General features: G+C 45.9%; 1 protein-coding gene across 5 annotated transcripts in view; it reads left to right on the top strand.

The window, feature by feature from the left end:
- LOC135400870 (G1/S-specific cyclin-D3-like) overlaps positions 1-25,581 on the top strand; it is a 130,909-nt gene that overhangs the window by 93,389 nt on the left and 11,939 nt on the right. For 2 of the 5 annotated variants that reach the window (XM_064632830.1, XM_064632827.1), the window contains exons 2-5: positions 9,969-10,055; positions 11,179-11,422; positions 13,013-13,228; positions 22,061-22,226. In XM_064632830.1, the coding sequence (XP_064488900.1) occupies positions 11,195-11,422; positions 13,013-13,228; positions 22,061-22,226 (610 nt within the window). In that variant the 5' untranslated portion in view covers positions 9,969-10,055; positions 11,179-11,194. Of the gene's footprint in view, positions 1-9,968; positions 11,423-13,012; positions 13,229-22,060; positions 22,227-25,581 lie in introns of all 5 variants that reach the window. The other 3 variants (XM_064632829.1, XM_064632828.1, XM_064632831.1) reach the window with 2 other exon arrangements.

Genomic DNA, 25,581 nt, shown 5'->3' with positions numbered 1-25,581 from the left:
GCCATCCAAAATGTTGAAAAGTAATATCTGGCCACTTCATCTCTGCTGCTCTAGGTAACGAATACAAGATACACTAAAGGCTCCTAACTTCGCCGCTCTAACGACGCAGTAAACGCGAAACTATAATCAATAGTACCTGCATGTCGCGCAGGACTTGTAACATCTCGTGTTATTACTCTAACGGGGATTCTTCCTCTTATCGCTGTGGGAGCCCTCGAGCTTGTGCAAGTGTACCATGCACCTGAAATCTCAACAGCGAGGTGAAGGAATGCTCTTGTCTTTTCATGACATAACGGAGCCAATGAGACATCGAGAAGGCAAGCAGTGACTTTTTCTATTGCAGCACTTAGGCCACCTGTTCTTGTATCTGTGTCTCTTTTATCTTCTACTTGGCTCACGAACTACCCTCCTGGAAGAACAGCTGGCTCAGCACGCGCACAATGGGTCGTAACCAGGGGCGCGTCGGAATGTGGGGGCAACGGGGGCGGATGCCCCTCTAATCTCGTGCACGAAGTCGTATCAGAAGCTCTGAAACATCCTTGCGCAGAAATGTCTTGAACCCGTGGTTCTCCTCTTGCGAACCGTACGCACTGGACTCCGTCAACACCACCCCTTGCGCACCGCCTGCCAGTGTATCCGCATGTTGCTCGGGGAGATCGTTCATCCTGCTCCGACTTCATAGGGAACTGCGTCAACATTTGCCTTAAAGCGTCTGAGGAACACCCAGGGAAAACGCTCTTCCTCCCTCGTTACGTAGGCATATAGCCAATCGCCGCAGACGATCTCAAATACAGGCTTCCTCTGGCTACAAGTGGCTCGTCTCCATAGGAACGGCTGTTCTCAACTGTTACGTTACTTCATTTAAGCCATCAGACTTTGTTTCTATAGGCGGTGTTGGCTCCGTACGCGTAAAACTGCCAAGTCGACTGCTCATTTTTGATCGCCTGGCATAAGACTGCTATCACCAGCCTGATTTCGCTCCGCTCCTATCTTGCCAGACTTATGAAGAGTCAGGCCTTAATCTCCGCTAGCGACAGATTGCCCACAGTTTTATGTCAATTCAATGATTCAGCGCACTAAATACATCTTTGTCGCGACCTGTTATCCAATGTACACGCGAAGACAATCCGTAAGGCCCTTCACTGATTCTTTTTTTTTTTTTTTTTTTTCTGCTGTGCTCAAGAATGTTCCGGCTGCGAAATAAGCAACTCTTATCCAAGTTTCGAAGGTCAGTTCTCTCGGGACAAAAGAGATCTCTTCCTGGGAGCCAGCCATAGTACAAAGTATCCACGGTAAATATGGCCAGAATTTTATATTTTTTATCAGTTACAATAAATGGTGATATCTTCACTGTTGGTTACCGAAAATAATAATGTTTCCGATTTTGTTTCCGGTACAAAAGAAACTCGACTTTTTATTTTACTTTCTGTTTTCGTTTCCGGACCATTTTGGTTTCCATCCAGAAGAGAATTTAGCTTCTGTTTCCATATCTGGGCAAATTTCGATACTGGTTTGGGTTTCTTCTGAAGATGGTTTTGCGTGTGTTCTTGGTATTTAAATGTGCGTTCTATAGGTTCTTCGGTATTCTAGTGACACGGTGCAAAGAAAAGGAGAGTACCATTGGACATACCAACGCAAAGGTAGTCAAGGGTCTAATGCACCGTATCTGGATGCCAGTTTTGACAGCGGAAAAATGAGAATTCGGGTAAATTTATTCAAATTCGCTCTCGGTTCAATGTTACGAGCTTTGAATTTCGTTTCTGTTTATGATTCTGGTAATGGAAACGCAAATAATTTTGTTTTCGTTCCTGTTTTCGTTTTCTGCCGAGTTTGTGCAGCTTACGTTTCCGGTTTCTGTTACCGTTTCCGGTAGTGATCCGCCTTGTGCTCGCACTAGGAGCCCCCTGGAATGCAGTCCTCGTTAACTTTGACTAATGAACTTTTTAATTACGAAATGTAGGAGTTCGTTGTAATGACAACATATTTTCCTTTTTGGTGTGCCGACGCCCCCCAGGCGCCCTGTGTAAGCCTACGGAAGAACATAGGGGGAAAATGTAACATGCGGTTCCCTTTAATTTAAACATGCGGTTCCGTTTAATTTCCCGGCAACACAGTCTCCCCTACGTCAGAATATTACTTACATAAATATTATTCGGTTCGTTACATACGTACATGCCGGAAAAGAATAAACCTGGCTCGCTTTTATTCCCACCTCTGCATCGACTCCCATCTGACAACTTCTTCGCACACCACCAGTCGCGCCCGAAAAACAAAGCGCGCTGCCCCTCACACTTAGATCGAGGCGTTCGGAGACCGTCGCAGTCAAACGCCCTCCCAAAAATAACCGCGCCAAAAGAAGGAACAAAAAAAGATGGGAGGGTAGGCATCATTTCAGTTCATTCCTAAATGATGTGAGTCACCATCAGGAAGCGTTGATTATTGGCCCTTCTTGTCGGCAGCATTTGACTTATAGTACGCTTTGAGACCGTTTGCGCTACTCCCTCGCCACCGCGACAAGAGGGCTCAATCGAAGACGCCATTCTCCCTCTTCCACCCTTTATCATTGAAGTTGGGCCTCTCAATAGAGATGTGCTTCGGTCAGCAGACCGGCCGTCGCCGGGGCTGCTCAACGCGAGGACTATACGTTGTCGCAAAGATTGCGACCCTCGAGGCGATGAAAGTGATTGTTACAGCGAGACATGCCGAAGTGCTATTCGCCGTGCGACCCAAGTTGTTTGTTTGCCCGTAGAAGCAGGCCACTTTCGATTGCATATAATCGGGTTATTTCTGTCCGTCGTAAGTTCGTAACCTAGCGCTGGAGTTGAGGGTTGAGGAAGGGTTAAAGGGGCACTAAAATGCAAAAACAAGTTCACTTCAAATTACGTTACACGCTATGTTAATTTCGTACTTGTTATCATAATTCCGAGCTTTAAGTTCGTTACGAAGCTACAACCAAAATTGTACCGAACTCTTCCTTGCTTCGGCGCTAAGCAGTGAACGCGACTTCAGCTCGTGCATCGGTGTTTTTAGTCCATGTTGCGCGGGTACGCTTGTGCCACGCTATATGGAGCAGTCCCGGCGAAAAACATAGTGCGCGGTGCGAAGCGGACTGGCATCGCTATCCGACGGACGTGAAGATAAATGCTGTCAGTGGAACATTCGTGAGAACCGTTGTGGGTACAGTTTAGTGAATCGGTATGGAAAAATTCAGCACTGCGCATCATGCCGCGCATACACGGAACACTACGATCGGACCCGTTCCAAATCCACGAGCCCACGATAGGTATTCGCGCGCTTCTCCTGCTGTCTCATTGGATGCCGCCAATCTTTGCCTCCTGGGGATCCCATTCGTTGCCTCCAAAGACGGCTCTATTTTCATTGCGTTTTTCTTCTAAACGGTGGCGTTGTGTGAACTAATTTTGTTTGAATTTCACTAATTGAAACACGGACTTTCATTTGAGAGAAAGTTGTTTTTGCATTTTAGTGTCCCTTTAAGGGTTGAGGAAGCGCTGAGGAAGGCTAAGGGTGCATGACAGGGCTCGGGAAAAAAAATAAGCCGGAAGGAGTAGAAATGTGGAAACTAACTACTGGCTAACTACCAGCAACACCATCAACAACTGATAAATTAATGATGATGAAATGGGAAATTCGCCATATGAGGTGCGGCACTGGGATACATATACGCACAAAAAGTATGAGTGCAGCGTGAAAACCTGGAACGCAAGAGAACTTTCAATCTCACGGTTCAGAAAAGCTGCTTCCTTCGACTGCCAGTCTGTGTCGTCACGTTGTCCGTCCTAATCAGTGAGGTGCGCGCCTTCTTTCCCTTTATTTCTTTTTCTTTGTGTTTGTATTTGGCGCCGTCCGTCCGTCTGTCCCGCGTCTGGCACAGAGCAGTCCACCGGTCGCCTTGTTCCCTTACTGTGGCAGATGGTTCTCAGCAGCCAATAAACGTGCTCGTGTGATCTGACGTCACAGCACGACAGAAGGAGCTGGAGGAGATCGCCGCCGCAGCGCGCACTCTTGTTCGAGTTGAATCGACCATGGATCTGCCCCTTTGGCCTTGGGGTACAAACTACTCGTATGCTGTTGAACATTAGAAGAGGAGGCAAGCAAGCTTTTGTATACGATTGAACGGAAAGTCTGAGGAGCGACTGAGTTGCTCCACGTTGCTCCTCAGACTCAAGGAGATGTTTCCACTTACTCGTATGCAGAATGCGTTATCTGGTTTCGCTATGCCATCACTCTACAATTACAATGCTCCATCACTTCATTTGATTTGGTGTATTGAATATAGTTTGAATAAAGCACGAAATACTGTTAAAGTATTTATGTCACATAATTCACAATGTCAGTTCAGGTTAAATTTAGTATTTATGCAGGGCCATAGCGAGGGAGATTGCTTTGGGGGCTTCCCGGTGCCCGCTAAGCAGCACAGCAGAATCAGAGTTTTAGTGCATGGTATGCTATCGCCTTTGCATACGTAAAGGATAGCGTTGGTGCTTCTGCGCGCACGCGCAAAACATAAAGAAAGCTTCGCGCAAAACCACTACGCTAGCCCTTACGTACGCAAAGGCGATAGCGTATACGATGTACTAAAACTCACTGTAGCGCCGTCCATTCTGGCTGACCTTTCCTGTGAAAATAAATAGCCATTCAAAATTTTCGCCATTCAAAAACAACAACAACAATGAACGAAGGAGAAGTGATGATGACATAGGATGTTCCCCCGTGTCTCCCAGTGTTTCAACAGACACTGAAGCACTACCCAACTTGGCTCTCGTGCTGGTGCTTTCGTGTCGTATACGGAAACAAAAAGAGACCCAGCGCGGTTGGGTCTCTTCGCACCGCAACAGCGCAATTGTTCGCATTGGGCCGGCTGACCCAATGTTTGACCTTCTGCGTGAAGCCTTGGAGTTCCCAGATCAATGCGGCTGTCGAACGTACTATGATTGCTTTTCCATGACACTCAGGAATGCGGTCTCATCTTTGCAGTGGGCCGCACCGCAAAATATGAATTCCGCTTTGTGAGCGGCCGCCTCACCTGACTTTCTAACGACCATGCATGCTGCTTATTGAAAACTGTCTTGGTTTCGTGTAAGAAGTGAATGACGTCCGTTTGCATGACAAGCACAGGAGCGGGGGGTAACAAAGTCTACATAAAGACACGTAGATGGGTTTCAATGGTTCGAGCCTGTTGTATAATTCGTAAGGCGGTCCCTTGTCACGAAATTGTAATGCGGCTGCGTGACCGGAGGACGATTTATGTTGCTCCTGTGTTTTGTGTCGCAACAGTGTTCGGCGTATGTATACATGCACTACTTTGACTCTGGAAGAATGAAGTTTGAAATACAACGAAGTTTTCTTTCTTTTATTTTTTTTTTTATTTTTTTTTTTTTAGTGTTAAAAGACGCGTTCTGTACACGTGAATCTCAACAATAACACGGAAGCAGGGTGGTGCGTAACTCGTAACCAGAAACCAGTTACATTTTTTGGTAACTAAGTAACGACCTAGTTACTTTTCGAAAAAATGTAACTAATAACGTATTCAGTTACAAAAATTGGTAGCTCGTTACTCGTTCCTTTCCTTCGTTTCCGCTCGACTTCAACATTGACGACATGGCCAATTACAGCGTGGAAATTCCCGAAATTCCGTGCGCTTCTAACGCCGGGTGACCTGACCTGGGTGTTCAGCAACAGTGTTCGGCGTATATGGATACGTGCATTACTTTGACGCTGGAAGAATGAAGTTTTGACAATACAACGGTGTTTCCGAGTGTTAATAGACACGTTGTATACGCACGCGGATCTCAACAATAACACGGAAACACTGCTTCTGCCATGCGGCTGTTTTCACCTTAAACTTCGTCAATGCAGTGAGGTGTGTATACGGACGAGGCTATTAAGCTATATACATTCTTTGTCATTGTTCTTAATCATTAATTAATTAATCTGCGAACACTTGGCTGATTGTAGTTGATGTAATATATCGAAATGTGACTGTCGTGAGACCAACAGCTGTGAAGATCGTTATGCGTAGAGACCATCTCACGTGTGCGTCCGGTTGATAGCCACGTTGCTTTTGTGTCTGATTTTCAGTATTCGGGTCCCATAAGTTCCTAAAGTGCTACACATCATATTAGGTGTTATACATATTAAGTGTTGTTTAGCGTAAGCTGTACAGCCACATTATTTCCATTTCTGTAATCGCCTGTAAACACCTGTGTATATCATATCGACACAACCTTGCCATTCCCGGAATAAATTTTTCCAATAACACAGCAACCGGCTTAATTTCGGTCATGTCACCACTATCTATTACTCACGCCGTGACGTGATCTTTTTCTTTCTTTCTTTCTTTGTCGCCTAAGTGCTTTTGATATAGCTTGAAGAAGCCGTTCCTTTTATTTATGCTCAGTTTTAGCATCGCGAAGCAATTGTGGCTGTGAGCGACGTACAGCCGTGGTAGATGGAGAGAGGATAGCAGGGGGGAGTGGGAGACTAGTATGCGTCCTTGGTCGACTTCAGCGTGAAAAATATCCCTGAGGTAAACCACTGGGGAAACCCCAGAGAGCGCAGTCCGATCGAACGCTGCATCCACACGGCCATGCCGCTGGTTTAGGAAGCAGCCTTGACGACGTGTCAGATGACCATGATGTACTATATAACAGGGATTTCCCTACACCCCCTTGATTTTTCGCAACCGCCCCTGAGACTTCTGAGATTGCCCAATACAGCTCGACAACCAGTACAAAAACCTATACACATGTATCCATAAACATATACCCCCTCCCCGTTAGAAGCTCGGCAAACCCCTAGAGGTCGAATTCTGGGGAAACTCGGAAGTGCAGACTAGGTTACACTCGAATATCTCAAATTCAGACTATAGCAATGAGTTCGACATGGTGGTTGTACAGCTCCCGTCAACCTTAATAATAGCAAATTATATAGCAAAAAATGTGGTATGTTGTCCGAACGCGATTACAGCAACACTTGGGGGCCATGAGGAAACCTTAATTGAACAAAATTATTCTGTTAGTTTAATGCAAGAATTTATTTAACGCAAGGATTTTGTTCACTTAACATTCCCCCAGTGCCGCCAGGATGACTGTTATCGCGGTCGGAAATGAGACCGAATCTTCTTCCAGCGTTATTATTAAGGTTGACGGGAGCTGTACGATAATAGGGCCACCATGAAAAGGTACTCAGAACTATAGACAAGAAGCGCATGACCCGCATTGTGACCCATGGCCATCTGCCACTGGTAATTATCTCCCGAACCCTGACTCATTCCTTTAACAATTCTGCGTTTTTCTGGAGAACGAGTTCGCCACCCATACAACACTGCGACGATTCAGACCACGTTTTCCGGATCTCGCTCAAATGCAAAATGAATGATTTGGTCATTTGTTATATACAGCGGTGATTAATATTGCGAGGCCTCTGTACCCCCTTGTCTGGGAGACAACGATTATTTTATTGGCCTCTCGTGCGAGATATGATCGTGTAGTGACAGGCATGTTTTAGAAGCCTAACGGTACTTTGATTAATTGCCAGTACCGTAACCACTATGCGCTGCTGCTTGTGGCGGATACCATGTGCGTACAGGGCGCCCTGTCCATCTGTTCCCATATTCCCATCATCGTACTGTTTTTGAAACCCCTCTCGTTTTGCGACCACGGAAGGTTAGAATCCTCCCTCTCGATTTCCTCAAGGTTGCAATTTCACGAATTCCGCAGCGAGGGGGAAAGTGTAAGAAGCACAGAGGTTAAAATGCTTCTCCTCTTTATGGTATTTGTGTCTCCCCAAAGGGTTCCTTGAGTACCGTATTCCCCAAGGCAACACGCTGAAAGGTGTCGTTTCTGTGTCCGTGATCAATTATTGAGTGCCATGCTGTGTGAATCGCTACTTTCCTTGGAAGATACGCAGAAAAGAGCTAGCTTAGCCCGCGTGGCCTTGGGCTTTCGCCTGTAACGTGAAACAGCCCAACGCCATCAATATCTATTTTCCGTACAACACTGCTAACCGGTTAATATGCTTAGGTTCAACACACCAGAAGGAATCTTCAGATTTGGCATATTTTGCGCTCCAAAGCCACTTCTGGAACACGCCAAAAGCATATATATATATATATATATATATATATATACTTTGACTTCCGTACATTGACTTCCCCCTTAACTTTCCACTAGTAAATAAATAACTCCCCCTTTTTCTACTTCCTACATCTTCGTTGTCTGCCTCATATTTTGTTAGTACCTATTTAATTTCGCGGTCACCCGAACCTCTTTCTTCCAGTATATATATATATATATATATATATATATATATATATATATATATATATATATACACTTTTGCTGCCTTATTCTCTTTCTTGGCGTGTTTCGCTACACGGTCTTGCTGCCTTTCAATATGCCTTGCAGTGTGCCTTGACCCGAAAGGTATTTATTTTTTTCTTTGCGGAATAGCAACCCGACGTCCCGTTTGGCTGATCTTTCCCCCTTTTTTTCCTTTGGTCTAATAAATATATCCCCCCCCAAAGGCATGCTCGCTTCTGCCACATGCCTGTGTAAACGTTAGGTACGGACGGACCTTTGAAGCGATGAATTTCACTATGTTCCATGTTGTACGTCATTTATTGTTGTTGTTCTTGTTGTCATGTGGTGAAACACCACATCTCACCGTCAGCATCTATTGTTGTCATTTCAGAAAATACTAAAATAAGTTCAGTAAGAAAATTAATTAAATTAGTGAACCAAATAGTAATGATCAATCAAAGGACCAGTTATGGAGATCAATCTTGTCCCATCGTTTCTAAACTGCCTTTTCGCCTGCGCAACGAACGCTTCCACAATTAACAATTTCAAAAAGCAAAAAAAAAAAGAAAGAAAGAAAGAAAGAAAGAAAGAAAAAGAATTAACCGGTTGGGGGGGGGGGGGCTTCTCTATTTACTGCTCAATGCTCATGCACAAGTAGAGCCAACCTGGCCCACTCAAATTTGGCTAACTTGTGTTATTGACTGTGAATGTCATTCGATTCATTCATGCATGCATTCATTCATTGGCTGAAAAAAGAAAACTATGGAGACGTGAGCCGCAATATAGTCGGAACAGGCTGCTTAAGTGCACGTAAATAGAAGATAAAGTAGAAAAATCAAAATAAATGCAACCGAAGATGTCCGAGAGATTGATTGATTGATTGATTGGTAAAAGAAAAAAGATACATCTGTTATGATTAACATCTTTATGTTTCTAGCATTGTTTTCTGTGCTTCCACTACCGCCGGCAATGGGGTAGAGTATTGCCCCTGGTGACGAAACTCCCCACTCATCGTCATTCAAATCAAGTTTTTCTTCTTTTTTTTTTCTTGTTTGTTTGTTTGTAAGAGAAAAAAACAAGGAGAAATTGAACTCGTCTCCCGACTTGTTCTGCTACTCCTAACAAAAATTCTCCCCCCCCCCCCCCCCAAAACTACTTCTCAGGTGCTCTACTCGCAAGTTCGCTATTCACTATCCACATGTTCACTATCCACATGTTCACTAGAAGTCCACAATTAAACACTATTCGCAATTATCCCAAGATCATGCACAGAGGATGCTAGAAGGTTTATTATTTATTATTATTATTATTTTTTTCTGTTCTTGTTATTGAACCTCACTTTGTTGTGACCTGGCCACCCGCATACGCAAAGGTCCAGGCGCCTTGTCAGGCCCACGCCGCTTGCGCCTGACTCCTTCATTTCTAATTACACGGAATGAAATAAAATGTGTCGATGATCCTGTGTTTCTCGTCCTCTTTGAAGCACTCGATTCCCAGTTGGCCACGAGGTCCTTGCCCCTTTATATAGCTTCGCGTAGATTTGTCTCGGTTCCAAACTATATACCGTTTGAAATCTTTTATTACCAAGGAAGTGTATACCTAGCATAGTTAGCTTGTCAGCTATTTTTATTACTTTTTTTATTTCAGATTCCAACGTGTAGGTGCCTTCCAGGAGTGCCAACAATATAAGGCAAACACAAAGTGCCTGCTGCCATCCGTCTTCGTACGTGAAAGGTACGCTTCTCATGGTATATTACATGTGTGAACTTTTGTGTGAAATTCCTTAGAAGCTACCGTCGATTTATGCCACAGAAAGAAACACCTCACATCTGGCAGCGGCATTAGAGGGGCCCAGAAGGGAGGGATAGCATGAATAAAATTTGAATTTAGAAAAAAAAATTGAGGAAGTACTATATACAAAAATGGCTTGTGTCAAACATCGACGTCTGTACACGTATCCTGGTAATAAACCGCAAGAAAGCAATCAATTGAGAACGGGCGCTTCATTGTTGCTGGGTGAAGTGTTCCGTTGGGCTGTGCAGTTCCTTTCTGTTGCTACTCGTCCATCGTATGGAGATAGAACGGTCCGAAATCGGGTACGAGGCGAAAAGCAGGGGTTTACGATAGAGTATATGCCAGATAAGGTACCGCTCAAAGTCAGAATATCCCTCTGAACAGCTCCTGCGTGTGTAGCACAGCAGTAAAGAGGCACCAGAGTGCGAGGCGGAACGTCGAACCGAGAAAGAAATTGAGACGTCGAGTCCAACAGTCAACTGCGGTTCGGAGCGTCGGTGGTTCGGGTAAAAACGCCATTGCACTGAAACGCGTCTCCAACCAGCGATACACATCCACCTGCACCTAGCAGTTCTACGGCACTGACCTCCACTTTACCAATGCAGCATGCAGCCAAGAGAACACTGCGCGTTTCGTAGTCCTATCCATCGGAACTGCTTTCCTCGCCAAGCGGCTAAGGAACACTGAGATCCTGCGGGCCTGCGAGAGAGCGGTGTTGAAGACTCTCGCACGACCTCCTCTCCACGGCTTTGCCCTTTCGTGTGCTCCCCCCATTCCCCTGTGCGAGAGCTGGTACAGACTCCCTCGCAGCGCTCGCTGGGCGCCTCATTTACTGTGAAGCAGCCAAACGCAAGTGGTGCCTCACGAGCTCCTTACTCGATCCAAGTGTTGACATCCCGCTATAGTCGCTTGCTCTTGCACCCGTGCTGTCTTCGCTCTGTCTTTGAATATCTGAACACCTGACAAATGTATTCGGGTGATTGTAGTCAGCTGAGATACGACTGATCGTTACACACACAAAAAAGTTTCTTCATTATCTTCTGTTGGTGACGACTTCGGGTAGAAGTCAAGAAGGCAGTATGGCGGAATTACTATGTCTGGAGAATGACGTGGATACACACGAGAGGCCCGAGGGTCAGAGCCCTGTGAGCTCTTATATGGACCCGTCCATCTTCGACAATGACCGAGTGATGGAGAATCTGCTCAGGTCAGAGGAGCGCTACACTGTGAATCCCCGATATTTCACCTGTGTGCAAACGGACCTTACACCATCCATGAGGAAGACTGTCGCCCAGTGGATGCTCGAGGTGAGATATATAATTTTCTTTCTTTTGTGGGGGACTGGTTGTCCCTTCTAGGTGTATCTGCAAAATGATGTAGTTAGTCGAAATAATGTGTACATAAATGCTCTGCATATTGAGAAGGTGCAACTATGCATTGAAAATAAAAATAAAAAGATGCTGTACATTGTTGCTCCATGCTTGACTTTCCTTATTATCTCGAGGACAAAGCATTCCTCACTTCCAAAGACAGTATCTCACTGTGGTTCAGACATAAGAAGGCCACCTTGTTTACTAATTTTTCCTTCCTGTTTATGCACAATTCCAGTAATTCCGAATCCTTAATCTTTTTTGCCCAGTTCAAACACGAGTACGGCTGACATTTGCTGGGACGTATATTCTGAACCACATAAATTAACTGTATGGACTGTAAAGAAACTAGAAGACAATGTACAGACGTTCCATATGCTTCCTTTATTATCTCTAGCTTCTTAGTACGCTATCGCTGCATTACCGTCCACGAAATTACGTCGAAGCGCAGCAATTCCTCACATTCCCGGTGTTGCAACGCTGCATTTCTTTCTTGTCCGCAGGCCTTGCAGGTGAAACTACTGTGCTATTGCAAAGCGATAGTGCAGACACTTGAGGTTCCAGGCAGCAGCCTTATCGCAGTATAATCACTCGTTTTCCAGGGGAGCTGACGAAAAAAAGATTACCCCGACGGGAAAAAAATTTCGCGGTCAAATTTGGCGGGCTACGCGGAGCAGTTATAACAGGTGCACGACTGGGCTACGCCTTCTTCAAACGGTGCTCGTCGGTCCGTACTTTCTTGAAAAGAGTTTCGTGTACTCTAGCATAGTTGCAACGTTAATTTGTACTTGTGGAGTTGCGCTGTGGCTGTGCCCTGGCTGGGGATGACGCAAAAAGACTGCAGGTGTTTCTGTCTCCACTTAATGAATCACTTAAATGAAAAGACATAACCTTGTCAAAGAATATGCGGACTGATTCTTTGCTGTGTCTTTCTTACTTTTGTGGAGTTATTGCAGGACAATAATTAGGCGATGTACTTCATTTAAGTCAAATAATGGCGGCGTCTATTTTTGTCGGAACGGAGCACTCTCATTGGCTGACTGCTTAACCAATAGGAGCTTGCCACAACCTTCAGCAGACAAAAAGAAAAAGGAAAAAAAGACGAGTTTGCTTTTTTTTTTTACACCTAAATCTGTGATATCGTTTTATTTTGGTCTCGTTTTAAGACAACATATATTCACAATTTCTATTTTCTTGGGAAAGTGAACGAACTGGGCAAAGCAATTAAATCAGGCTCATTGTTAATGCTTCAAAATCAAGTTCCATTCCTACGAGTAGGTATATTGGTTTGTTCATACAATACACTGTGCACATATTTAGCTACTTCAGTTAACATCGACTGCGAGACTCGATTTGGCTGTTGGCACCTGGACCATTTTTCTTTGCTTAATTTAATGCTTTGTCCATGTTCACGTTCTAAGTGACGTACCCTCCGATTCACCGCAATTGAAATTGCATTCTTAAGCCGATCACTCATGTTCGATGGAGACTCCCAAACGCTAACTTGCATACCAATCTTTGTTTCAGGTGTGTGAAGAAGAACAGTGCCGTCCAGAAGTATATCCCCTTGCCATGAACTGTTTGGATAGGTTTCTGTCCGTGATTTCTATCCGCAAAAGCCAACTCCAGTTGACTGGAGCAGTGTGTATGCTCCTGGCTTCAAAGTTCAGGCAAACCAAGCCTTTGTCCCTAGAGAGGTTGTGCATGTACACTGCGCATTCTGTCACAAGGGAAGAGATTATGGTGAGTTTCTTTCGGCTTAAATCTTGTTGGCTAATGCTACACAGCACCCTAGATTTCACGCACAACTGTGTAGCTACGTCAGTTCATGTGGTCGTACATGGCTCATTTGCTATCAGACAACAACCCATTAGCAGCAGGACCTACAGGGTTGCCGAGTTGCAACTCCGGTGTTGGAATGATTCCGGAATCATTCCAGATTTATCAAAGCCTGGAATGGATCTGGAATGGAATGGCGGAAACTGTCGTAGGGATGGAATGGGAATGGAATTAGGCATTTTTTGGCAGGAATGGAATTGAGATGGAATGGTCTGGGTGCCCAGGTGGTAGTTTTGGTTTCAACCCGGTTGTTTCTGTCCCCTCCTGCCCTGAAATCACATTGTCTTCGTGCTTTTTCCGTGCTGGGTAATGTCAGTCTCCTCTAGCACTGCTGGGCTGGCCATCGCGGTTACCGGTCCTTTTTCTTTTATTGATGGAATTAAAGGAATGGAATAGGGTTGCCAAGCCATTCCAGGAGTGGGAAATGACCATACCTTTTCATTCCGAGGAACTGAAAGGAATGGAATTATCACAAATGTCCGTTCCTCGGAATGGAATTGGAATGGAGTGGTTGACCCCATTCCGTAACCCTGCCTTGTATACCGTAAAGCAGCAGACAGGCAGTGTATGTTGACGCCGTAGTTTAACAGAGTTTAACAGCTTATTGCTTGTAAACCCAACACAAGACGTTTTACACGTGAGAGAGAGCACTTGGTGTTTTTAATTTGCTTATAAAATTGCGGTGAAACGGTTCGGTGCGACGTCTGGTGAGAAATAATGCCAATTCGTCAACCAACAGTGATCTATGCTCCCGACTGATTTACTCCTGATGGCTACGTAGCCGACGCGTGGCGTAGCCAGCTTATTTCGTTTTGGACCCAGTGTTGTCCACTGGCAACGTATACTTTTGCCGCTGTACTTAGCGAGCAACGCGCAGGTGACCTACTTCGACACAATGTTGCCCGTAATTTTCAATTTTACTTTTCTATTAGAAAAATCTATGAGCGCATTTGGGACGAAAACTGTGACGCAAGAGTAATGAGGGCTCAGGCCATCAAATAGATAAATTCTCAAACTCTCTCGGAAGCTTTGTCTTCCGAGATTGCACCTCTGCCGATTTACGATACCTTTAATTTTAATTTAAATTGAGCAACAACGACAACAACAATTATATTCTGACGATGAAGTTTTCCACTCTAGGAGTGGAACGCTAGCAAGCTCCCTGCGTATAGCTCCCTACCTGTAGCTGCATTGCAGGAACCACTGTGCGAAAAGGTGCATTGGCCAATGTCAAACGACTTGAGCATTGTGGGGATGCTTTTCTTTTGCCTTTGCTGCTGTTCTACTGTCATGTCAGATGTGTGCTTGCTAAAAAGCGATGACTCACTAAAAAAAAATTATTCCTTATAACATTATCCGAAACGCAACAGGAAACATAGAAATGTTCCCGTCATACTTCCGTCCCGAATATTCCACATAGCTGTTTGATGCAGATTTTTATATAGTGTGTAGCACATCGTGGCATATCACGAGGAAAGTAAATTTTAAGAATAACAACTGAGCCTCCGTTACAATGGCTACATCTGCACCGAAAGCCATCGTATCAAACGCTTCGAACACGTTCTTATCAGTAAGAAAGATAAAGGTGTTCTTCACGGTATGGAACAGACAAAACCACGAAAGTGGACGCTACATCCATATGTACTTCGTTTAATGGTTAGTCTTACGTCACCCACTGACATAGTTTCCTATGGCCACATAAAGGGAGGCATCACTACAAAGTTTTTCTCGCCGTGCCCTGTTTATTAATCGCTGCGGATCATCACCACTATTGCTGAGCCTTGATGGGCAGTGTATGGTGAGCTCACCATAAGTACTCGCAGCTAAAAAAGAGATGAACGTACTCCTACATTTGACTAGATACAGCCCGCAGGCAACTGGACTGCAAGGTCAGACGTATTTCTGGGAGTGTCATAAACGAGTTTTCAAACGCGTCTCACATTCCACTGCGGTGAATACCGAAAATACTCGACATATGAGCCGTGAGGCTTCGTACGCCGCTTGGTATTTGAGCCGCCAGACGAGAAAGTCCCATTCAGGACAGGTGCAAGGCATGCGCAGGATGTCGAAGCGAAGACCTGCTGAACTCGTGCCAGACTCGAGCCGTCCTCCAGACAAGCAGAGTGCGCTTATCTGAAGAGTAGAACTTAGAAACAAAATGCAAGCAAGCCGGACCTTCCTGCATATCTCCCCAGACCCAGCAACATATCGCACTTGCGTCCAGCACGGCGCTCAGAAAAAAAGGGAACCTTCTAGTAACGCACCAGACTTGAGGTGAAAGAGATCTGTACCGACACTTGCTCTGAGCCCGACACAAAATTCACGTGCGTGCGCCACTCTCGCACAAATTGCGTGCGTATACGAGTTCCCATTGAGCGCAGACTGTAGGACGTCTCATCGGAAGGGGTGCTAACGGCCTGCTGTTCTGGTCATCTGTTTTTGCTACATCCGTCTGAAGACATGAAGTGTTTCCTGTTGGGTGCGTAAGAAAGGCGTGCAGCAAGAGCAGAACGGTTTCACTGGAAGGAATATGCCTCCAGCTGGTGTCTAAGAATGTGGCGAGCCTAAAAGTGACCGCCGATTGCTCAAACTCTCTCTCTCTCTGTATAGGGTTTCCGTTCCTGGAAATGCTAGGCACAAAGACGAGCTTTATGAGGTTTCCTTTGTTTTCCTTTCCCAGCTTCTTTTCTGTCCCTTTACCGTTCATTCTTGGACCAGAAGGATACACAGTTTTGTAGGGGTTTGTGGGGGAGAGGGCTGCGCGCTCTGCAATCTTTCCTGCCGACTGAACGAAAGGGGTAGGATACCCCATTTTCATGAATGGGGTATTAAATGCCCCATTTTCTTGGGTTATGTTTTATTGCAGACTTGACGCTCCAAAGACAATCACATTATCCCATAGCGACTGTAAGAAGGCTAATACTCATGACACACGGGCGCGTTTGAACTCCTTTACACAAACCTAACTAAAAGGCGTTGCGTGACGTGACACACGGCAAAGGAGAATCTCCTTTTACGAAGCTGTCCTTTTGGGAAGTCGCGATCGGCGATTTCTTTTTCATCTGTAAAGGCGTATGGCGTAGCTTCGAACGAAGGGCGATACGACGACAATACTCTCGAACGAAGACTAGACCGTGCTTCCATTTTCCATGTACCGTACTCGAACTCTGCGAAGTCCACTTAACTGCTTGCAAATATGTCGTACGTGTAGGCTGGTTCTAATGGGAATATCTATAGCGAATATCTAGCAGATATCTAGAAGCACCAAAAGGAGTTCGCTCTTGCTGCGCGACGCCGGCACGAACACCTTTCGCGAAGGTGTCCTTTGCAGCTGTAAAGGGCCCCTAATGAAAAGGAGCTCAAACGTGCCCGTGTATAGGGGTATTAAACTGGTGCGATATACAAAATGCCCGCTGGTTATGCTTTAGCTTTGTGTGGATGCCATATCGCCAATCCGGTTCTCACCCGGCGATTCCTTTTCTTTTTTTCTGGGTCCCTTTCTTCAAATTCATGCAACGGACATTCTTAAAGTCTTTGCCTTTCCCTGCAACAATCCCTCGCTTTCTCAAGTCCAAATCTGGGCAATAAACAAAAACAGCGACGTTCATCTCTTTACAGCGCGCCTCACGAAAGAAATGCCGGTGACCAGTGCACAGGGAGGGCAGGTTTCATTCACGCGTCTAAAACGGAGCTGTAGAGGTAGCAGGAGAGAATAGCAACTAGACGACATATATCACGCAGAAACGGACCCGCGATTTGAGCTGCGCAGAATTCAAAGGCAACCGCCTTGTTTTGACTCCGCCTGCCAAGCACCGCCATATAAATAATAACGTGATTTCCCCCTTCCAACGTGAGAGCACGAGGTTGGATGTGTTCACAAAACGATGAAACCACCCCACTGCCTCCGTTTTTTTTTCTTTTCTTCTCTCTCTCTTGCCAGGCAGTTCTATAATAGTAAACCGTAGTTTGATATCTACCGCGTCGGATTTGATTCGTTGCTTTCTTCTTCCTTTTTTTCTCTCTCCTTTTTCGAGCCCTTTACGCACGCGCATTGTCTCGTAAGCCCGCTCTCAACGGCCACGAGTTACAGACGTATGAAGGAATTTGTTCTTCTTGAAGTCTGGATGAATAGTTGTGACCGGCAGCCCCCTCTGGGGGAGATCGTTATGGTCTTAACCGTGAGGTGAGAAGACGTTGGGTTGGAGCATTCACTTTGATTTCGGTACAGCGCGTATTATTGGGGGGGGGGGGGGGGGGGCATTTGAGACAAACTTTGGAGAGGCGGGTTTGTGTCTTCCAAGGCAAAAGACCCAGGACGACCGGGTATATTGATGTCATTCCTCTGGGTGCGAAATATGTAGTGTGAATTCTCTCTCTCTCTTGACCTACTTGGGTGAGGCTTAAAAAAATAAAGAAAAACAAATAAAGAAGAGGAACATCCACTACAGTAATGCATAATATTGCAATCACTGTGAACATGTAACTCTGGCTACTTTGGTTCATTGTCAAACAAGTCCCAGCGAGTGTATCACGAGGTCGTCCAATCAGAAACTGCATACCCCCTTGTACTGGCATACAGCCCTGGCAATACTTTGCGGGGTGTGCTCACAATCACTTCATACCTGCGCTCAAGCCTATCATCACGAACACACAAGGGAAATCGCAATCTCACCACGTGAACTGTATTTGTAATTTATGGTCAATTTATCTTCATCATCACCTCATAAAATTTATCCACAAACTTTACTGAATTCTCGCGAAACCCCAACTACCTGTTGCTACTAAGCCAGTGCTTGTGGCAGCGCGATTAAGTCCACGAAAGCAGTAGCGACACAGAAACACGTCCCAGCACTAGACGATTTAGTAGACTGCCCTTTTGCAAGCACTTGGTGCAATTCTGGGGCCAACTGCCTTTCTAGACGAACGAGTTACGATGCAGGCAAGGCCTAGCACGGCCTTTCTCTTTGAACTCGTGCCGCGCGCTGTTTTTTTATGATCACTTTGCGCCGTGTGACGTCTGAGGTACACCTTGCTGTACTTGTCTCTTGGCCTTTTCTTTCTTTCTTCGTATACACGAAGAAGAAATTCGACATTCCAATGATACGGCGGCATTCTGGCTTCGTTTTATGCTTCCCTTACTGGGTCTCTATGTATTATGTATTCAGTGGTTGCTGAACTGCGAAGCTCTTTTGTCTTTTTACGCAAAGTGGGTATGGGAAACGTTTGGGTATGAGGGTTCGAAAACGGTTTAAACGAAGGCTTACCAGCGGGCTACTCTTGTGGATACAACGTCTCCGCGTTGGTAGCATCTCCAATGTCGTGCTATAGGTGGCGTGCAAGTGACATCACACCATAGCTTTAACCGTGCTTTTTCCCTCTTTCTGATGAACCGGAGCACCCCACCGATATGCGTGCTTCTTTTCCCTCTTTCTGGAGAACCATCGCGCCCTATCGCACCCCACCTATAGGGACTACAAGGTGGTGGGTTCGAATCCTTCCCACCGTCTGTGCCGTCTCAGGCTTTGTGGCCCGAGGCCTTTCCCTACGTTTTCCGGTACACTTTCGAGACGTATGTTTGCAGTTCTCCCCGAAGTCGTCCCAGGAGGTATGCTAACTCCCCTGTAGTCTTCCAATCCTTCCTGCTGTCCTTCTCCTCCACCATTTGTCCACGTCCGTACACAGCTCATAGCCTCAGTTGCTACGCGGTGCTGATGATAAACGACGAGATGATAACGCTCACCTTGTTTAAAAGTGAGAGTGGCAGGTGTGAAAAGGAAGGAGGGCGAAGAAGCGCTGCAGGATAAATTCATTGGTATTTTGAGTGGTCACACGTATGGCTTGTTTGTGGCTCAACTGTAACCATTTTCATGGTCTTCCAAGCGTAGGATCGCAAACAATGCCCGATTGCACGCCGGAAACCACGGAGGTGAAATTACGCCCGCTTTTCTCTCTCATGCGTGAGAAACTGTGGGAACAGGAACTTGTGCGAGAAAAAACGGGAAGTTGATAGATGAGAGGACGTGCTTTGAGACGTTATAACACTCTGTTCAGCGTGCTGGCTTGTATTATGTGCGCGGCACAATTCCCGAAGACGGAAGACTGTTTTCGCGATGTCTTCCCATGACATTCCTATACGCTTTTTTTTAGAGATCATTTTAGGACTGTCCTTAGAGTGAGTCGAAGATTTGTTACAAGTTAGCTGTTATTGTCGTAATCACGTCCGTTCTCATTTTAAATGTCGTCAAACTGGACAAGCCCACATCAACTGGGAAATCCTTCAAGGGATGTATGCTACCAAGAACAGCAAGAATGGCAGCTACGATAGGACATTACCAAGAAAGGCGCCTCACCTTTTGTGTCCTCATAATTTTCCCTCTTAGTCATCATCATCGTCATAATCATTAATACACTACCAATATTTTGACGATGGCTCAAAAAGAAACTCCTTGAAACATTCGAACACGTCATGTCCTAACATCCTTTACTGAAAATCTTCCCAATCCGAAAAGCGTGTCCAGGAATTTGCCGAAACAGTGCACATGCACTACGCGGCTTGGTACGAGTACACTGATGACGGCCCCACTTGGGAATGCCTGGGACGTGTTTAATGACATCCGATATCAGTGCAGGGCGGGACACCGCACTGGCGCCAAGCGCTGTCTGTGATGACGGGGTGAAGCCGCGTAGGAGGACACTGGAAACCGCGTGTGAACCCTGTTGTCGTGGGACCGTATCGTCTTCAGGTCTACCATATGGCATGTTCTAATTTCTAATGACCTGCCATGTAATATGCGCGGTGATCCCATCGTTATGGATCTATGGTTATTGTTGTATACGATCAAGGTGTTCCCACGTTCCCTTGGAGGCATGCTGGATAGCCATGCAGCGTCTTCATTTGTGATGCAAGTGATGAAAATGCGAGCACACGTATACCAGACCATACTACATGCTTGTTTTGCGGATTAACTTCGTACACATTCATCCGCGCGACGAAGAAAGTACGTCATCCTCTCTCTAAAAGTATTTTCAAGTGACGCAAGATATCAGTAACTGTACAGTCACCCCTGAAGAAGGAGTCGTAACATCGGGTACCCATTTGCTGAACCCTGGGTTGGGGTTTTGTGATTATCATTGTCTGACCCAACCAGACTTACTTGTGTCGATGGAAGATGTTCACGTTCAAGATATCTCAGGGCACGCACCGCACCACTCAGACTATCGCACCACAAAGCGTTACCTTTCCTTGTCGTATTGCTGTCGCTCGCATTTGCCTCGTTGCGCTTCTCTTCTCCGTGTCAAGAGCTGAAAACCATCGTTTACTCTAAATCTGCGTTGGTTTCTAGCCGGAAACAACCATTCCACGGTTGCCTCTAATCAGCAGCCGCAAGTGTCAGCTGCTGTTATCTCTCCTTGGTGCACGCACGCTGTACGGGACCGCTTCAGCCGATCATCAACAAACAGAATCCCGTCTGCATGCAACAATGGCTGATAAAAAGCCATTTCCGGACTTGGTCAAATTCCGTAGCCACATCGTCTCCCATTGCGGCCTGGGAAAATCGTGGATGGAAAATGGCGACTGGAATGTGTACCTTTGTGAATGAACGACTCGTATCGTTTCGCCGCCCTTTCTCCCATGAATGAACCGATGTCGCCTTACTACGCATTTGTAGGGGGCGACCGACAGGGGGATAAACACATTCCTTAAGGTCCTTTTTTTCTTTTTTTGTCGCCCCCGTCAGCAACCATGCATCGGTGCATGAAAGCGCAACCTGGCGTAGCACTCTTTATTTATTTTTGATTCAGTGCGCACTAATACTTTACACAGGGCTCTCGTGGGCTCGAAGGTCAGGGAGTGAAGCGCATGCCACTATGGTGGGGTCGAACGCTTCATTGAGGTCGTCGACCATTGTCAGCTGGCAGGTTGTTCGAGTAGGGAAAGGCGAATCTTCTACCCTGGTACAGCTAAGTGGCTCACTAGGCAATTTGGTTGGAGGGCCCCGTAGGCATGTCCCGAGGGTTGATTTTTTTTCTTGTTTTGGACAGCCCCTTTTGTGTGTGAATGAAACCTCATAGCGACAATGTCACATCTGTTTCTTGTCCAACTGTTACGATTAATGAGAGAAAATACAATTAAAACATTTTCTTGCATATAGGAGACATTCCTGCTTTGTTGCGTAGCGTGCGGGTGGGACATGTTTAATGCTGATAAAAAAGAGAAAACAGAAGGGAACGGTTAGCCATGATGTAGGCTTGCTAGTCCCAAAAGCAAACAAACAGACAAACAAAAGGAAGATAAAAGCAGCAGAGACACAGAAAATTATGAAGAAATACAGGAAAAGGACAGCTCCTTCACTAATCGTTGTGCAGACAGTCATATAGGAGGTATCAGGGACGTATCGTGCGGCATTAAACGTGAATGTGCCAATATTGTCTCTCGAAGACATGCAGAGCAAACAACGATATGTCCACCGGGTGCTGCTGAAAGCAGACGATGTCACTGGGCATTCTCTTTTCACATTAAGGTCATATTGATGATAGTTCTCAGCACGTAATTCCGTAACTGTGTGTCTGACTGTGATTGGACAGAGTCTTGGGTAGCATAGGGGCTTTGGAAAGCTGATATCAGGAGCTGATTATTAACTACTTAACAATACTAAATCTTTGAATGTAAGACTGCGATCAGTGCTAACCACGCCCGCGTAATCTCACTCCTATCTCTCTTTTTTTACCTTTCAGGACTGGGAACTTCTAGTAGTAGCCAAGTTGAAATGGGACCTTTCTGCCATTATCCCCAACGACTTCGTCGACCTCTTCCTACACAGGCTACAGTTGCAGCGAGACTCTCAATCCAACAAAGCCATAAGGAGCCACACACAAATATTTATCACGCTATGCGCAACCGGTAAGAAATATTTACCTTTCCTTATCGCTCGTTATCCGCGATTCTAGAATAGTCCTCGATAAATCTCTGATTAAATCTGATTAGACCAGCGGCATGGCCGAGCGGGTTAAGGCGTCGCGCTCGTTGGTGGTAGCTAGGGTCGTGCTGAAGAATGGGAGGTGCTGGGTTCGAATCCTACCACCGGCTGTGCTGTCTGAAGTTTTTCCTTGGTTTTCCGAAGACTTTCCCGACGAATGTCGGCACAGTTCCCCCTGATGTCGGCCCAGGACGCATACTACCGCCCTCTCCCCCACTCCTTCCTGCTGTCCTCTCTTTATCTATCTATCCACACGGAATAAAAATAATAATAAAATCGAACATATTAGCACTCGTGGACCCTGGAGGACCTTGAAACACGATTAGGCTACATAGTTGCAACGTCGATCTCAGCATGCATTTCGGTTGGAATCAGCTACCGGAAAAGAGTCGGTGCGTATCAACCAGGCATGGCTTATCTGGCGACCTGCATGCATAAAACGTGAAGCAACAGCGGGAGCTACTCTAGTGAGCGCAGTCGGCACGCCCTTCTTGCCGGGTGCTGAATGAACGATGCCATGCATCTCGTCCGCTGGAAATAAAAGTCTGAGGACTTGGGGGACGACATTCCGCCGTTCATTCATCACTGTTCCTGAGAAGGTCTCTCCCAGACGAACGGGCTAGACCCAGATTTTTGTTCCATAGGGTGTAACTCATGGAAGAAGTACCACTGGCGCGCAATCCTTTCTTCTCTCCCTCTCTGCATCGCGTTGCAGGATGTCCATGGATTGTGGGCGAATCGTCCGCGACTGAAGCTGTTCAACGCCCACGTGCGCACACGAAGGCCGTTAAAGTGACCAGCAATGGCCTTGAGAAGCCGCGTAGCACATTATGGAGGCAATACAGGGAGAACTTTTAGACGTTATTAAGGAAAAATGCGCTAATGTCGGTATGGAACGCCCCTTTACGCGCCTCCATACACCGGAAATGTAGACAAGATGTCCGACTTAAAAGGCTTCAGCTTTCTCTCACAGATGAGGGACACAAGTGCAACTGTGTGAACAGACCAATTGGCCTCAGTTCACTCCCTTCGGGCATTTCAGTCTGGGACTTCTCTTTTCATGCATATTTAATATTATCTTGCCCCTGCAGTGCTTTACGGGTGTATTAACGCGCAGCATGGCTGCAATGGCCAATGGCTTCAATGGCAGCATGGCTGCATGAGAATGACAAGCATGAGCGCCATTCTGCCGATGTATATTTTTCGCGAAAAAGTCGAGAGAAACGAGTCACCGTGACGCAAGACCCATATATAACAGTTCGCGTGCGGGCCAAGGGACAATCGTCGTCCTTCAAGGGCATCTACTACTGTTGGGAGATGCGATTTGTGCCCTCCCACCACAGTTAAAATGCGTGCCCCACTTGAACCTCCATTCATTGAAAGATATCGTGCACAAATGGCGAGTTTGAAGATTCTCGAGTAGAAATTCTTGCCAACAATAAAGCGCCGGTTCAGACGCGGCCTTACAGAAAAGCTGTGGAGTCGAATTCAGCGAAATTGTGGCCCGGATTTCCGGCGTTCGAGGAATACCCTCCCAGAGTGTCATGAAGAAGTCATGAACAGGGCGGCGGCGTCATTGTCAAAAATGACGACTTAGATGCGTCCGGGATCCGGCCGAGAAAGTAAAGATGAGCGGTTTGTGTATGGGTGGGTGGTATTTTTAGGGTTAGAGGGTACGTATTCTCACTAATCATGATGTCCGTATAGGCGTCTTCACTATACATAGTTCTCCTTGTGTGCGAGACTATATATCAATGATACCTTCTGTAGGTGTTTGTGTACAGTCCATTTGATGAATATTTTCTGTTTAGTCGAGAACCTTTGTTAAAACGTATGAACCACTACCATTACCTTAGCAAATCATCAGTCAGGCGTTCGATTCAAAGCGTTGTTTGAACGGCCATTAAGTTAGGCGGTGCAAATCTTAAAAGCTATAGGAAACCGGGCGTACCTGAGCAGCTCGTTCGTTCAGTACAAAATAACTATTCAATTAATAATAAGATTACCTATGCCTTTTGCCATGTGGGTCACCCTTTATAGTAGCAGACAGTGACGTATACAACACCTGCTCAAAGTGACAAACACTTACTTAAAAGATGAAGAAGAGAAAGAGAATTAGAAGGGAAAAAAAGTCCAGAAGTATGCGTACTTGTTCCCATAATACTTCCCGTAAATACTTGTTCCCATTGCGCTTGAAATACTTGTTGCCATTGAAATTGCGCATTCATGCGCGGGCGTAAACTCCGCACAGAATAATATCAGTTCGTTTCTCGTCATACATAACAGCAGGTTCGACGAGAGTACATTATTTTGTTTAGAAGCGCATCTCCGGTTGCTGTCTTGACATTATGTGAATGAAATAGGGCCAGAATCAGCTGACAGGGTGAACGCAGTGTGGCAAGAAGGCTGTCGTATTTTTCCTCGCCCTCTTCCCTCTTCATCGCTAGACGGCAGCTGATTAGTGCTTATCGACCCGCGCGGGAAGTCCGGGAACTTGCCGCGTATGTACTTCCTTTCTTCAGATGGTATCCGCCTCAAGGCTGATCCCTGACCGAGGCTGAGGCTTTGGTTTCCAGATTTTCTCTGACAGAGTACAATGTGGATGCCGCAGTGCGCCTTCGGATTAGCGGAGATCACAAAACAGCTCTTTAAAAAAATAATAATAAACCCTTCTGGTTTAGCTTTGGCCAGAAGGGCGACCTCAATGCAGCAAGACATCATAATTGTAAGAAGTTTTGCGTCCGTAACTTACGTATATCATTCGCAGACATTCAGCAGAGCGCTACGTAGCTTGAAATCGTATTGGAAAAGTACTGAGGCCAAACGGTGCGATTCAGTGCAGTATGCGTCTCGTCTACGCTAGCCGTGCTAGTACCAAAGAATATAAACAGCATAGCCATGTTTGTATTCGGAGTACAAAGCTCACCACGTGTAATACAACTCCGTGGCTATCAGGCACAGCGATTGTTAGCTGCAGCTCATAGTGAGGGGCTTACATTCGTTGTGATTTTTTTACGCAGCGTTGGTGTGTCTTTGGGCGTTTGGCCCAAAACAATGCCCAGTGAACATAGCGTAGGTTCCAAACGTTCTTCTGCATAGAATGTCCTAGGGCATTGTCGGTCTGAGCAAGCACCACAAAAATCACAAAACATAACAGACATTCTCTTCATCCCCCGTTGCAACAGCCAGTGCGCTGGACCAGCGTATTTCATCCATAAATAGGATGCCACTTTGAGAGGGTCGGAGATGTATTTCCTGACGCACTATGACGTTGGCGTT

The sequence above is a fragment of the Ornithodoros turicata genome, chromosome 7 (assembly GCF_037126465.1).
Source record: "Ornithodoros turicata isolate Travis chromosome 7, ASM3712646v1, whole genome shotgun sequence".
NCBI lineage: Eukaryota > Metazoa > Arthropoda > Arachnida > Ixodida > Argasidae > Ornithodoros > Ornithodoros turicata.
The sequence above is the reverse complement of the archived record's forward strand: the minus strand, read 5'-3'. Positions and strand labels throughout refer to the sequence as shown.